The sequence below is a fragment of the Prionailurus bengalensis genome, chromosome B3, assembly GCF_016509475.1.
Source record: "Prionailurus bengalensis isolate Pbe53 chromosome B3, Fcat_Pben_1.1_paternal_pri, whole genome shotgun sequence".
NCBI lineage: Eukaryota > Metazoa > Chordata > Mammalia > Carnivora > Felidae > Prionailurus > Prionailurus bengalensis.
In genome coordinates this window covers 879,960-895,226 of record NC_057355.1, presented here as the reverse complement: position 1 = coordinate 895,226, position 15,267 = coordinate 879,960, and the positions used below count along the sequence as shown (strand labels likewise).

General features: G+C 62.6%; 1 protein-coding gene across 3 annotated transcripts in view; it reads left to right on the top strand.

Annotated features, from left to right (window-relative positions):
- The first annotated feature begins 2,457 nt into the window (after nt 1-2,457).
- ADAMTS7 (ADAM metallopeptidase with thrombospondin type 1 motif 7) overlaps nt 2,458-15,267 on the top strand; it is a 41,210-nt gene continuing 28,400 nt past the window's right edge. The window contains exons 1-4 of one of the 3 annotated variants that reach the window (XM_043554592.1): nt 2,458-2,810; nt 10,108-10,463; nt 11,988-12,153; nt 13,082-13,278. In XM_043554592.1, coding sequence (XP_043410527.1) covers nt 2,720-2,810; nt 10,108-10,463; nt 11,988-12,153; nt 13,082-13,278 — 810 coding nt within the window. In that variant the 5' untranslated portion in view covers nt 2,458-2,719. The remainder of the gene's footprint in view (nt 2,811-10,107; nt 10,464-11,987; nt 12,154-13,081; nt 13,279-15,267) is intronic. The other 2 variants (XM_043554591.1, XM_043554590.1) reach the window with 2 other exon arrangements.

The following is a 15,267-nucleotide window of genomic DNA, read 5'->3' as shown; positions in this document are numbered from 1 at the left end:
CGGCTGAGCGTCTGACTTCGGCTCAGGTCATGACCTCGCTGTCCATGAGTTCCACCCCTGTGTCGGGCTCTGTGCCGACAGCTCAGAGCCTGGAGTCTGCTTCGGATTCTGTGTCTCCCTCTACTCTGCCCCTCCCCCCTCTCAAAAAATAAATAAAACCTTAACATTTTTTTTAAATGATCTCTGTCAAGATTTAGGAGGAGAACTCTTTAACTGCACAATTACAATCACAATGACATCAGACATACTGCAAAACCAAATCCCTTGCTTTGTTCAAAATGGACTTGTGTGCAGCGTGCTGCCTTCCACAATGTACTCCTGGCCCCCCAGAATGTGCAGGGTTCTTCGGCTGGGTTATTACTAATGTCATGAGGGCGGGACTAAGCCTCGTCATTGTGTGTGTATCTTGTGTGTGTGTGTCCAGCATGTTTGTGAGGAGGGGCACGGAGACGGTGCCCAGCAGGGTGCGCACCGAACGAAGGCAGGCAGTGGCCTGGAACCGAAGCAGGTGCGGACTGCTGTCAGCCCGAGGCTCCAAGACGCACGCGCCAGGGCTGCCTTTCGGGAGGCCTCTAACCGGTCTTGGTCTCAGTGGCTGGCCATAGGAGCAGGGACGGCAGGCGGTGGTGCCCGCCAGGGGGTGCTGTGCGTCCCCTCGCCAGATCCTCTTGGTCTCTCAGGTTTACTGTGCTGGGGGCCGGGTCGCCAAGGCGAGTAAGACCCGACTTGACCGCTCGCAGGCGGCGGGGTTGATGGACCCCGGGAGCAGACCTCGGTCATTCCGTGTGGTCGGTGCCATGACTGGCGGGTGAGGGTGGAGGGGGGCAGTGGGGTGGGGGCGCCTCTGGAAAGCTCAGGGCAGGGCGGGAGGAAGACTGCCCTTGCGCCAGAATGGAGGCTGCAGCAGGGGTGAGCCTGGGGCACCAGCAGGGGAGAAGTCTAGATGCCCCTGGAGAAGTGGGACGGGGAAGGGGAGCAGAGGGGCACCCAGGCCGTGGAGGAGTAGTGTCAGTGCCTTTCAAGGAGGGAGAGCAGAATGCTTTAGATGGAGGGTCACCAGCTGTAGGGACCTAGCTAAGAGGGGGCACCCAGAGCAAGGTCCTTCGGGAAGCAGGAGGGGAGGGCACAAAAATGGCAGAAGCATTTGTCTCCCACTGCTGGAGTGACCTGCCGTCCCACTGTGCGCAGAGTGCCGGGACTTCCTGCCGCCCCACTGTGTGCAGAAGGCAGGGACTTCATGCTGTCCCACTGTGCAGAGGGAGGGGACTTCACGGGTGCTTGGTGTTCAGGTGAGGTGTGTGGCAGGGTGTGGTAGTGGGGGGGGGATGGGAGGTAGTTGGGGGCACAGGGGTCAAACAGTGCATGTGGCTGGGAAGGGAGGCAGGTGAAGTCCGGAGGGGCTGGTAGGTGGGGAGAGGAAGAAGGTGACAAGGGACCACAGGAAGAAAACACATAGTGTGATGTGGGTTTGGGGAGGGTGGGGAAAGTCGCAGGATCCCGTCTGAAGGTCAGGCATCTGATCCTCAGGTTTCAGAGGTGGGGCAGGCGGGGCTGAGACAGCCTAGGTTGTGGCCCTGGGAGCTGGTGGCACAGGTGGAATGAAACGTGCTGGAAAGGAGGACGTCAAGGCCACGTGCTACCGGGGTCCCCTGGAGGACAGCAGGGCTAAGGGTGCAGGAGTCAGGAGGGAGCTTCCAGGAATGAGGGACGGAGCGCGGGAGATGGGCAGTGAGGAGGCATGTGGGCCTCGGAGGGGAGGGGTCTTCGCCAGGGCTGGGCAGGGCAGGGCAGCTGACCACGACCGGTCGTCCCCAGGAACAGGAGGAGGTCCCTGAGCAGGACCAGGTTTAGCGAAGGCAGGAGTGTTCCTGGGAGCGGGCTCCTGCCCGCACACGAGGAAGGGCCGCGGCCACCGAGGGCAGACGGCTGGGCCCTCGCCCGCGGCCGGCCGGCCTCCAGGCTCGGGGTGGGGGGCACTGCTGCGCCCCGCGCTAACCTAACGGACGTGCAGCAGAGAGCCTGGAAACTAGGGCTGCGGGACCAGCCCCGCCTGGGAGCCACCGCTCTCTGGCCGGGCCTCTCTCCTGAGCCTGCTTTGGAGCAGCGTCCACCTTGGGGTCCCCGGAAGGCCTCTGTACCCCTTTTCGTAGAGGGGGCCGCCCTGCCGGGCGCACGGAGCGCAGTTTAGGGAAGACACATTCCGGAAATTCTAGTTTCTGGGGGGCTTGGAGGGTCGCGGCCAAGAGGCCCGGCTGAGCTCCGCCGCCAGAGGGCGCATGCGACCCGGCGGGGCGGTCGGGGCCGTCGGGGGGCGCAGCGCGCGTCCGGCCCCGGGCCCGCCCCCAAACAGCGGCCGGCGGGGCCCGCGGGGCGGCGGGGGCGGGGCCAGGCCGGGAGGGGCGGGGCCGAGGGCGGGGCCGAGGGCGGGGCGGGGCGGCCGGCCGCGAGGCCCCCTCCCGCCCTCCCTCCCTCGCTCCGCTCCGCTCTTTCTTTCTTTCTTTCTTTCTTTCCTTCTAGCCGTCGGGCTCTGGGTCCCTGGAGCCTCCTGCGCCGCCCAGGGGGCGGGCCCTGCAGCCTTTGTTGCCGCAGGCCGGGTCCCGACGCGGGAGCGGCGCGCGGGCCCGGCATGTCCTGAGCCGGACCGGGACCGGGCAGCGAGCGGACGGGACGGACGAGAGCGCGCGCGCGGGGCCCCCCCTCGGCGCCGCCCGCCCCGGCCATGCCCGGCCGTCCCAGCCCCGCGCCGCGGCTGCGCCCCCTGCTCCTGCTGCTCTGCGCCGTGGCGCCCGGCGACCCCGGACCCGCACCAGGTGGGTGGTCGCCCCTCCCCGCCGGCCGGCCCCGCGCCCCCCTCTCCTCGCGGCCCGGGTGTCCGGCACCGGGGGCGGGGGGGAGGTCGGGGGGCCAAGCCGCGCCGCTGGGCGCCCTCTACGGCCGCGCAGCCGGCGGCCCCCCGCCGTGCCCGGAGGAAGCCCCTCTGCCCTCGGGCGCACGGCGCAGGCCCCCCCCACCCCCGTCTGGTCCGTGCGCGGAGGGCCCGGCGTGGAGCCTCGTCGGCGCCTGGTCCGCGGAGCACCCCGCCGACACGCAGCGGGCCGGGGCGCGGGGCCGGTGGCGCGGGGTCCCAGCTCGCGCGCCCCCAGCACTTCCTGCCTCCCCTCCCCCGAGTGTGCAGGCGCCCGGGCGCAGCGGAGGGGAGCGGAGGGGAGCTTCTCTCCCGGCCCTGGGCTCGGCTCTCCCTGCCCCGCCCGGCTTGCCTCCGACGAGCCTCTGGCCAGAGTCCAGGTCCTTGCTCGGCCGCGGAGCTCCAGGCGTCCGAGGCAGCCGGCCTGGAAGTTTCGGAGCCGAGGGTCTAGGGGACCCCTGGCCGTGCGCCCAGGGAGCGCTGATGGGGGCCGGTCGGATACCCGGGAGAGAGCCATGCGGGCCAAGCGGTCGGGAGGGCTTTGTAGGGGAGGAGAGGCCAGAGCCGGGAGGGACTGGGGATGGATGAACTTCGGGTCGGGGGGGGGGGGGGCGTCCCCGCGGCGGGGCGTGGGCTGCATGGGGCCTGCGTGCTGGGGATGCCGCAGCCTTGGAAAAGCGTCCGGGGCCGGAGTGTAGGAGGAGGCATTTCAATCAGATCTTAGAAGTTTTGGGGAGCCATTGAGGGGAGTAGCTCATGAAAGCAGGGTTTCAGGGAGGTTCCCTGTAGCAGTGCGTGTGGAGTGTAGAGGAAGCAAATATTTAATGAGGTTCTTAATTCTCATCAGTCCTACAAGAGTGCCGCAAGGCAGGTGACAATGCGGAACAGGCTCAGAGAGGAGGGTGGCCTGCCAGTCTGGCCCTTTAGCTACTGCGTGAGTCCTTTACCCCCCTGCTCAGAGCGGGAACCCATGGGGACTGACCAGGTGATGGGGATGAGGCAACACGGACCCCCTTGGCCCAGGGAACTTGGGTCCAGGACCCTGGCAACTGTGAGAGGAGTGGGGAGTGGGAACGTTCTCCACTTGCACTGGAAGCCAGACCCATAGATGAACTTGGCCAGCCTCCTGCCCCTCCCGGTCTGTAGTTAAGTGGGGACAGTGGTGTCTGCCTCCCCCGGTTCTTGGCAGGACTGAGATGCTGAATGTCAGTTGCTTAGCACAGGGCAGAGTGACTGACTACCGTGTGGTGGCCATTTTCGCTAATGCCACAGAGACCCAGGAAGACCGGGGAGACCTTGGTGGGTCCTGTGCTTTGGACCTGCCGTTTGGCAGTGGACGCAGGGCAGGTAGCTTCTCCCACCCAATGTGCCCCCCACCCCTGGGTGGAATGTCTATTGTGGTGTCCCCGCGGGTACATGACAGGGGGCCTCCCCGTTCTGCCCCCACTCGGGGTGCCTGAGCCCTGGGCTGCCGAGCTGAGCCGTCTCACTGTCGTTGGAGCTGCCCAGAGGTCCTAGACTCTCCCCGCTGCACACGACCTTCTTTGAGACCAGAGGGCGTATCCTGGACACACTTCTAGGAAGCTGTACCCTGATTGTTTCTCCTGTGACAAATCAAGGGATTTGTTGGGGTTGGTGGGACTGGGGCCTGGTAATGTCCCCACCAGCACGCTGAATTGCACACGTGGGCTGTGTGTGCGTGTACGTGCGTGCGTGCCGGGCACACGCAGGCCGACCTGAGGAGGACGGCATCTGTCTCTCCCACATCCACACGCACACCACACACCTTGGTTATTTGTTATCTTTGGCATGAGCTTCGGGTCAGGTCGTTTGAAGGGCTGGACCATCACTCTGGTTCCTGAGAGAGAGGTGATGGCAAACACCACGTTGGCATTTCTCTGGTAGAAGCTGCAAAGTGACAGTTCTGTCACCTAGGGATGGTATTCAAAGTATGTAACACCCTGAACAGAGCTCCTGACCTGGCAGGAGGGACTTGGCCGTGAACCACTGGCCGTCCGTCTTCCTGCACAGTGCCCACACCCATTCCCTTGCCCAGTGCCCGTGCACCCGCGTGCCTTCTAAGACTGGACCCCGCAATTTCCCCTTGCCGGCACTGGGTGCTGCTCGCTTCAGCCACCAGGTCTCTGCCAGGGGTCGGCTTTAGGAGACCGTGAAAGAGTTATTTGTTTTATAACACACTTTGCCCCCTTTATGACATATTTTAATGGCAAAACAATAAAGTTAATTACAAAAATAATTATGCAGAACAAAAGAAGAAGATAAAAATTATGGCAAAGTGATAGCTTCCTAGAAATATTTTTCTTTTTGCTTTTTTTTTTAAAGTTTATTCTGAGAAAGAGAGAGAGAGCGTGAGCTTGAGCGTGAGCAGGGGAGGGGCAGAGAGGGAGAGACTCCCGAGCAGTGACCACACTACTGGTGCCGAGAACATGGTGCTCGAACTCAAAAACCACGAGATCATGATCTGAGCTGAAACCAAGAGTCCGATGCTCAGTCCACTGCGCCACCCAGGAGCCCCTATTTTTCTTTTTTGATTAAAAAGTATTTTTGGGGGGCGCCTGGGTGGCCCAGTCGGTTGAGCATCCGACTTCGGCTCAGGTCATGATCTCACGGTCGGTGAGTTCCAGCCCCGCGTCGGGCTCTGTGCTGACAGCTGGGAGCCTGGAGCTGCTTCGGATTCTGTGTCTCCCTCTCTCTCTGCGGAGTATGCTTCAGAGAGTCTCTTGCTAATTTTCAGTTACAACTTAGCTCTGTTTTCTGTGTGTGCCACGTCCCGTTCTCGGCACCTGCGTGTGAGCCCAGGGGACTCTCCCACAGGCAGAGAGAGCAGGTGTGACGATTATCGTACCCATTTCGCAGATGGAGAAACAGACCTGATGCTGGAGTGTCTCCCCTGTGGGCTAACAGCCGCGGGTGGCGTCTGGGTCTGGCACACGCTGACCCTCGAGCCGGTTACCTGCGTGCCTCTCTGCTTGGTCCCCGTCACAGTTTCGAACTTAACAGACTGCTTCTGTATAACTCGCCTTGAATTTCTGTCCTGCGGTGTTTGCCCACGGTCTAGAGCAGGGATTCTTTATTTATTCATTTATTTATTTTTTTCAACGTTTATTTATTTTTGGGACAGAGAGAGACAGAGCATGAACGGGGGAGGGGCAGAGAGAGAGTGAGACACAGGATCGGAAACAGGCTCCAGGCTCTGAGCCATCAGCCCAGAGCCTGACGCGGGGCTCGAACTCACGGACCGCGAGATCGTGACCTGGCTGAAGTCGGACGCTTAACCGACTGCGCCACCCAGGCGCCCCTAGAGCAGGGATTCTTAACAGGACCGCACATCCCAGGGCACACGGACCCTCGCTCCCCAGGGACACTTGTTTGGAGTCCTTGGGGCCATTTCTCCGCACTGCTTCAGACTCCCCCATCACATGCGAGCTCCGGACGTCTGCGGGTGTGCACGTCTGCGGGTGTGCGGTGCGGCTGCGGTTCTGCGGGGCAGTGAGCGCGTCAGGCCGGCACCGTGCACCCGCACCTCCAGCCGGTCGTTCGTGGCCTTGGCCGTGACCGCCCGAGCCCGGGAGCCGCTTCAGACCTTGGGATGTAGCTGTCTCGTTGCCCACCTGTTTGTCCCGCGCCCCTCCCTCCGTTCCCGACCTGGGTTCTCTGCGCCGGTGAGCAGGGCCAGGCCAGCCTCAGCACGATGGCGACTGCCCCGGTCACACAGCCACCGAGCGGCCGGCTTGCGGCCTGAACCTTTCTGTGCTCCAAGCCGCGTTCTTGGCCGTGCACGATTTTTTCACTCCATCGTCCCATTGTACAAAACGCGTGCGTGGCCGAGCTTCCCGTCTTGTGTTGCCCACACCCGTGGCACGTTGTACTCTCGGGGTCCGTCACACGGCGCCCACTACCGCGACCCTCCGTGGGTCCACGTCACATGTTGCCGTCTCCAATGAGACTTTTCCTCCTCCGTCCGCCCATGAGGCGTCCCCTCCCCTGCCTGGGGCCCATCTCGGCACGGGGCCAGGGGTGAGGACGAGTGCCCTCTGCCGGGTCTCTGTTTTGAGGGGGAGGATGGCGTCCTCTGCATTTTCCTGGACTTTGGAGCACCCGCCGCTCCTCGCAATGAGCAGTCAGTGGCGCCACCCCAAACGCCACGCACTAGGGCAAGTGAGCAAACACGGTGGGCGGGCTCTCTCTTGTTTCCCCGTTGTTGTTAGAAATTCAGTTCTTTGGTCATTGGGAGGCAGCATAACCGTGAGGCCAGAGGACCCTACCTTTATAGTTGGGGACACAGCAGGGGGCTGTGGGGCAGGCTGCTGGGGGGGTATGGGCCCTCTCCCAGGGGGGCTCCCTGCTCGACTCCAGCCACTTCTGCCACGTGGGGATTTAGGCCTGATGGGGATAGATGGCCAGGCTTTTCCAGGAAAGCTGAAAACTGAGACTTTGTGCACTATCGCATAACTTTTAAACATAGGTAACTGATTAAATATTTCCAACATTTGTGGAAGCCAAAATGAATGACCAAGATCAATAAACCGACAGAAAACAAGTCTGCAGGCGGTGGTTGGGAAGCTCTAGTCCCAAAGGCCCTCGTTGGACGTCAGAGAAGGAGTCTCCCTCCTCAAAGTGCCGACTCCTGGCTTCCGAAGGTCAGCCTCCGAGATGAGTACGTCAGAGTCCCTGGAAGGCTCGGGAAAATGCGGAAAACGCAGAGTGAGGGGCCCAGAGCTCTGGGGCTATGGAATCGGTCTCTGGGCCGTCCCAGCCTCTGCACTCTTCAGTCTTTCCAAGCTCTCCAGGTGTGGCCGCTGTTAGACCAAGTGCACTCCCGGTGCAGGGTCGTCCAACTTCCCTGACGATGGCAGTCCCCCGAGGCTCTGGGGGGAAAACCCAGCTTCCTAGTCCCATTTCCTGGAGATGCTGATTCAGTGCGTCTGGGACGGGGCCTGGGAATTCGTGTCTAACAAATTCTTACCCGAGAAGTCTGGAAAATCCTCGCACGAGTGTCCTCCAGGGACTCGGGGAGGGAAGATTTGCCCGGAACCACACAGGGTCACCCAGCACGTCCGCCTCTTGCCTGAGCACGTGCTCTTGGGCTGCAGCCTGAGGGCCGGCCGCCCGGTGGTTGTGGGCAGTGGGGCATGTCCTCCACAGGGGCACTCTGCACGTGGTCTGGCAGGACCCGGGCAAGAGGGTTTCTGCAGCCTGGCCGGGATGCGGCTCTGGGCTGGGTTCCCCGGCAGCCACAGAGGGAGCCTTGGTGGGACATCTGCAGGGTGTCCGGGCATGCCTGTGGCCCTAGGGGTCATTGTCCTGGGGAGCTGGGCATACGCCCGGTTGGTCAGAGCAGGACCTAGGGCTGAGACACACTCCGGTGGGCCACTTTCCTGACTGTTCCTCCGAGCCTGGAAACTGCAGAGAGCCAAAAGAGGACAAGAGCCTCAGCCCCAGGGTCCCTGCCCCCACCCGCCGTGGCGCCACGCTGCTGTGTCCGTGTGTCCACACGAGATTTCTTTTGCAGATTAGGTCTGGTAGCTAAAGAAGTTTGAACAACTTGATGTAGCACAACTCCTTCATGTCAGTGATGAGGAAAGAGGCCCAGGAGGGGACAGACCGCCGAGAAGGTAGAAGAGTGTTCCTGAAGAGACAAGCCATCTGGGAGACCTGGAGCCCAGTCCCGGCTCGATGACTGGCTGTGTGGCTTCAGGCCGGTTGTGCGCTTCTCTGAACCTCCCTTTGCTTTCTTCAGAAGCAGCCTGGAGACTTTACTGCAGGTGCCCTCCTGGAATCTGCGGCCCCAGGGACATGGGCAAAATGGAAAGGATCCGTGAACTTGGACGGGAAGATACTATGTCTTCAAGCTTTTTACCTCGGTTTGCATTTCCTTCAATTACGCATATTAGCACCAAAGTACAATGGCATTAGCAGCACCTGTGATTCTGTTACCGAGGCAAACAACCAAAACACTTTTCTGTCTCATTGTAGTTGCAGGTATCTTGAGATAAGGTTGATACTCGTCACTTCAAAATCACCATAAAAGTTGCCGTAGATCTTGTTTAATGCGTTCACAAAGGAGCACGTGATTCTGTATCCCACCTCTAAAATTATTCTGATAACCGTGTTTCAATATGATCGGTTTCCTTGGCACTTATTTGCACCTTACGCATTTGAAAACATTATTCTGAGAAGGGTCTGTGGCAAAAAAGGCTAGGAATCTGGTGTTAGAGGGAAATCGGAGAGGACAGATGTCTTCCAGGTCTGGAACCTTCTCTTCAAATGAACCAAAGCTGCTCTGCTCAAATGGGGGCCACTCATCTGCGTGGTCTTCCTCCATTTCTCCTTCGCAGGAGGCCTGGAGGGACGTGCAGAACCCTCCGGCACCTGAGGGCACGTGTTAAAGTCCACCAGGCTATACGATCCCCGCAAATCGTAATTGCTGGGCCAGGCACTGCTGTGTGGAGTGGTTCAAGTGGTTCAGATCACTAACCCTCCCAACAGCCCTAAGGGTGCAAATGGTTTTTACTCCCATCTACAGATTCACTCACTCACTGAGAAACTAAGTCTTAACTGCTCAGAGTCCTAGGACACTCTGGGCCCGTGAAGTCTTCAACAAAGACTGGAGAGCTTCTTGCCCTCCTGGAGTTTGCATTGGGAGAAAATAGAAAAAAAAATTGAAACAAGGCATATGGCATTCCCTGAGTGCTGTGGGGAAAAGGGGGGGGGGGAAAGCAGGGGCAGAGGGGGGCAGGGAGTTGCCTTTTTAAAACAAAGTGGTCAGGGGAGGCGGCAGTGAGACCTTTGAGGGGGGGCTCGAAGGCGCGGCTTCGAGGCGAGGCTCGATCTTGCTGCACAACCTGCACAACAGGCAGCGGGCAGGGCAGCGTGTTCCACCCGGAGGGGGCGGCAGTGCGGCATGCGGGCGGGGGTGGGGCGGGCACCGCAGGGAGGCAGGTGTAGCCGAGGTGAGACTGAGGAATAACCTTGCCCGGGGCCACACTGGCCAGAGCTCTGCCTTTTTCGGAGGCGGCCACTGCAGGGTTTGGGACGGAGGCGGGCCTCCTCTGGCCGCTGCGCCGCACGCAGAAGACGAGGGGAGGGGGCCCGCGGGAGGTCGTCGCGGTGACCCGGGTGGAGGAGCGGGCCGGGCGGGTGCCCCGCAGCCCCGACCGCAGCCGGTTTTCTCCCCGCAGGGAGCGGCGCCGACGGCCGCGCGGCGCTGGACGTGGTGCACCCGGTGCGCGTGGACGCGGGCGGCGCCTTCCTGTCGTACGAGCTGTGGCCGCGCGCGCTGCGCAAGCGGGACGTGTCCGCGCGCCGCGCCGCGCCCGCCTTCTACGAGCTGCAGTACCGCGGGCGCGAGTTGCGCTTCAACCTGACGGCCAACGCGCACCTGCTGGCGCCCGGCTTCGTGAGCGAGACGCGGCGGCGCGGCGGCCTGGGGCGCACGCACATCCGCGCCCGCGCGCCCGCCTGCCACCTGCTCGGCGAGGTGCAGGACCCCGAGCTGGAGGGCGGCCTGGCGGCCATCAGCGCCTGCGACGGGCTGGTGAGTGAGCGCGGGAGTCCCGGCCGGTCCTCCGGGATGGCGGGGCTCAATCCTGAACGGAGCCAGAGCGCCCGCAGGCCTTGTTAGGACAGAGCCTCGGAGGGTGGGGGTGAGTGTCCGAAGCCTCCGTTTCTGCCGGTGCAGAGAGCGGACTTGGAGAATCCCTGTGCAGGCCAAGTAGCTCCTCGAACCGCGCGGTCCTTGCTCCTTGGCGGCGTCAGTTAGGACTGCTCCCCCACAGCCGCTTGGGCTGTGCTTCTCCAGGACAGGCAGCCTCACCTTCACCCCCAGGGGGAGCAGGCCTTTGGGTGGACGTGGTCGCCTCCCTCTGCTGGGGTGCACGGGGACCCCCAATGCTCTGGGCTAGGTGACCGGCTCTGCCCTCCCCCCTCCCCGCGGGGATGCGTGGACCTCCCCCCCCACCCCCCCCACCCCAGGGTCCTCAGCTGAGGTCGCTCAGGAGGAGCCACGGGCAGTAGCAGGACCGGCCTAATGAGAGCCCACGCCACAGCTGCCACACATCAGGCCCTAGGCGCCTGCCCTTTCTCGCTAATCTCCCTGGATCCGCAGCAGCTGTTCATATGGGTGTCATTCCCATTAACAGATGAGGAAGCAGGCGGGGAGACGGACTGGCCCAGGGCCACCCAGTTAGCCGGTGCTGCAGTCCGCATTCACACCCGGGTCTGCAGCCCCTCTGGGGGGGGGGGGCACTCTCTGGCACGCGGGGCTCACCTCGACCCTGCACAGCCCCAGGGGCACACTTGGTGCGTGGAGGGAGCTGCGGGGTAAGGAAGTGGGGGGGGGGGGGTGAAATCCTCTTCCCTGCCGGAGCCCTGAGCTTCCTCAGGAGGTGGCCGGCTGCCCAGAGACACTTCCCCAAATCCCTCCCTCTTGGGGCCTCTCTGAATGCGGCGGATGTGCCCAAGACACGCCCACCGGGCTTCCCTTCTCCGAAGGTCCTGGGACCAGGGAGTAGGATGTCCTGGTGACTGAGCATCTCCGTGGCTGGGGTGTGGGGAGAGCTGCACTTGGAGTGATTCATCACCTCCGGGAGAGTGGGCTGCAGGCCAGCTTTGAGACGACACAATGGCTGGCATGCAGGGGAGATGGATAGTGGCCCGACTCAAGACGGCCGTTTGGGAAATGGCCTGGGTGCTGGCCCCGGGGCCGCCCGACTCAAGACGGCCGTCTGGGACCACGCGGAAGATGCCATCTCAGATCTAGGGTGCTCCCGTCTCCTGCTTCCAACAGGGCGGGGGAGGGGGGGCGAGGTGGGCGTGTGCGGCATCTTCGGAGGCTGGTGGCTCCGGGGCTCAGCCCCCAGGCCCGTGGCTGTGTGGAACGGCCGGGAAGGACGTGCCAGGCGGAGGGTCCGGAGTGAACAAAGGCCCAGAGCGGGAGACGCACGCGCTTGGGGTCAGCCGGGTGCTGGGAGCAGCGTGGGCTCGGCGGGCAGCACGGGCCTCGGGGACGGTGGGGACGGCAGTGCTCATCCGCTCCGTGTGAGCCTGCACCTCTTCCCAGACAGGTGTGTTCCGCCTCTCCAACGAGGACTACTTCATCGAGCCCCTGGAGGGTGTGCCCGCCCGTCCTGGCCACGCCCAGCCCCACGTGGTCTATAAGCGCCAAGCCCCAGAGAGGGGGGCGGAGCTGAGGGGCTCCAGAGCTCCCGGCACCTGCGGGGTACCAGGTATGGTCCTCTCCTGCCCGGGGAAGGGGATGGGCCTGGAGGCACCGAGCTTCTTTCCAGAAGCCTCTCTCGACATCTCCATGCACACCTCCCCTCGGACCAAAGGGACGCAGACAGACAGACACATCACCACAGCCCGTGCCTTCCAAATGTGCCTCCGGCCTGAGGCCTCTGCCTGCCAGGCCTGCCCCAGCTGATGCCCTGGGCTGACCCCTCTCACCACCTCCTCACCCACTGCCTGGCCAGGCCCACCAGGGCAGCTAGCCAGGAACCTCCCGCCCTTCCCCACACTGGTCCCCGCCCAGAATAACTCCTCTCTGTCCCTGGGGACCTACCTCCAGCCCTTCTTCTTCAGAGCGGCCACGGTGCTGGCCAGTCCAGGTAGGGAGCCGCCTACCGTGGGCTGCTGGGTTGGGGGACTGCTTGGCCGGCACGCCAGCCTCGGAAGGTGCCGCCGCTCAGGGACTCCACTGGTTGGAACAGATATCTGGTCATGCTTCTGGGCCTTGGTTTTCCTGCTTCGTAGATGTGCTGTCTCTTCTGATCCGGGTCAGCCTGGGACAGTGCAGTGGGTCTCCCAGGCAGCGGGCTGGGCCCTGGGGACCGCGTGTGCTGGGATGCACCAGCCCCCCGGGGCTAGGGGCCCAGGAGCTGCCTCGCTGTGTGTTCCTGTGCCCCGTTTCATTGCCCCCCTCCTCCTAGGTCAGCTTCTGTGGCTGTTTGGCTGATTCCTGTTTGTAGGCGGGGATGCTCAGGGTCAGAGAGGGGAAATGACCAGGTCAGGGTCACACGGCACAGGTCCCGGGCGGAGCCACAGGGGGGAGTCCAGGCTGCCGCCTGTGATCCCAGCACCGAGGAGAGGCCCTGGAGAGGCACGGCCTGGGCCAGCCTGCTGGCAGCTAACCCCCACCCGGCCTGGGGCCCACAGCGTCCACGGAACCGGAGGCCCGGCGAGAGCGTTGGGAGCAGCGGCAGCAGTGGCGTCGGCAGCGCCCGAGGCGGCTGCATCAGCGCTCGGTCAGCAGGGAGAAGTGGGTGGAGACCCTGGTGGTCGCCGACACCAAGATGGTGGAGTACCATGGGCAGCCGCAGGTCGAGAGCTACGTGCTGACCATCATGAACATGGTGAGGCTGCGGAGGGCGGCGGGGGTGCGGTCTGGGGGGCGGCGGGGGTGAGGTCGGGGGGCCGGGCGGCTGGGGGGCGGCGGGGGTGTGGTCTGGGGGGCGGCGGGGGTGCTGTAGGCAGTGGGAGGGCGGACCCCAGGCTGTCGGGTCCAGTAGTGGCTGGTGGACATCTCCTGGGTGAAGGGTCACCATTTGGCCCAGGACCTGGCTCCTTCCTGCCTCCCTGTGCAGGCTCACAGGACATGGGCATCCACTGTGTGAGCCCCGTCCTGGAGGGGGGTCTGGCCCTCACGTTCACTGGGCTTTGATCAGGTCAAGCACTGGTCGGGACAGAGAGGGGACCTCTATGAGTCTGTTAGCGCCAGTCACCTGGGGAGGCTGCAGCGGCTGGCAGGGACACGGGGGGCATACAGCAGCCGCTGAGAAGGGCTGTACCGTGGGTGATGGCTGCAGCCTTACCAACACCGGCCTGTTCGGTCTCCTGTAGTCACTGCCCTGCCTGAGCCTCACCCCCATCTCATAGGTGAGGGAAGAAAGGCGCAGAGAGGCCAAGGGACATGTTCACAGTCACACGGAGGGGGCTGGGGCTCAAGTCTGTGCCTCTGGGTCCAGAGAGGGCCTCTGGGTCCAGAGAGGGCCGTGGTGGCCAGAGCTTGCCAGAAGGATGGGGTAGCCGTGGCGGAGGTGGGGAGAACTTCCCTCCCTCTTCCCTCTGGAGCAGGTGTTTGTTTATTTAGCGCTGCTGTGCCGAGTGCCAGCTCTACCCCAGATAAAGTGACGGGTGCACGAGAACAGGTTCCCTTCCGGCAAACTCTGCCTCTTTGTAGCATGTCTCAAAGCGTATTCCAGGGAGGACTTATTCTGAGATGCTGATAAGTGTTCTGTGAAAAAAAGGTGCCATGGTTGAAGAAGTTTGGCAACAAGGGTTAACAGAAAGGAACACAGACCTGTTTACTGCGGGACTTCTCAGAGCCTTCAAAGCTAACATGTGTTGAGAATTTTCCGAAGTTAAGAGCAGGGGCTCTGGGGCAAACCTGGGTTCTGAGCCCAGGTGAACCCTGTCTTAGAGCCTCAGTTGCTCTACCTGTAAATGGGGACGGTCATGCCTACTTTAGAAGTAAGACGATTAAGCAATATACTGCAGGTAGGGCTCTCAGTACAAGGACTGTACACGTTGGGCTCGGCACGTGTCCGCTGCTGCTGGTGTGGCTGCTGTAGCACCTGCCCTTCAGCCCCACAGCCACCTTCAGGGCAGCCGCACTGTTTACTCAGGCCTCCTGCGGGCCCCAGTTTGTCAGTGTGCCCTCTGTGCCAGACCCAGACCTGTGTGTGGGAGCTCGGGTGGGTCTGCTCCAAGCATCGCAAGCCAAGTTCCCCGCCTGCCCCTTTCTGAATGGCTTGTGTCATACCGTCAGCTCACTGGAAGCTTGTGGTCACCTGTAACCCCCAGATCTTCCACAGTCCACCCAGGCTTGCTCTCGGGGCCTGCAGCAGAGCTGGGCTGGGGATCGTTTATCCGGTTGAAACACCGGTACTCACCTCAGGCCATCGCAGACACTCACTGGCTGAGTGGGTCGGCCGGTGACAACTGCCTCCCTCCGGTCCTGCCGTTGTTGCTCTGCCTCTGTACTTCTCTGCCTCTATCTGGGGTCTCTACTTCTTGGGGGGCAGAGGCGTCATACGTGCCAAGGGAAGGACCTGGTGGTGGCCGGAGCCGCCCGCAGCCCTGACTCGGGACACGGAGGCCGGCTGTCGGGACGGTCTTGGCAGAAGCTTAGGGGCTTCTCGCCCTCCAGGCCCCTCTGCTGGGACCTGCTGCCTGTGGCCTAGGGAAGACTCCTGACTTCCTTCAAGGTGCTTTTCTCATCTTCTGCGAATTCTTTAGAATGAGACAGGGCGTCAGAAATTCTTAGCAGGTGCCCAAGATTCATTCCTTTGTTCAAAAAGCTCTTTTAGAGTGCCCGTCACGCCAGGTGCTAGATGGGTCAC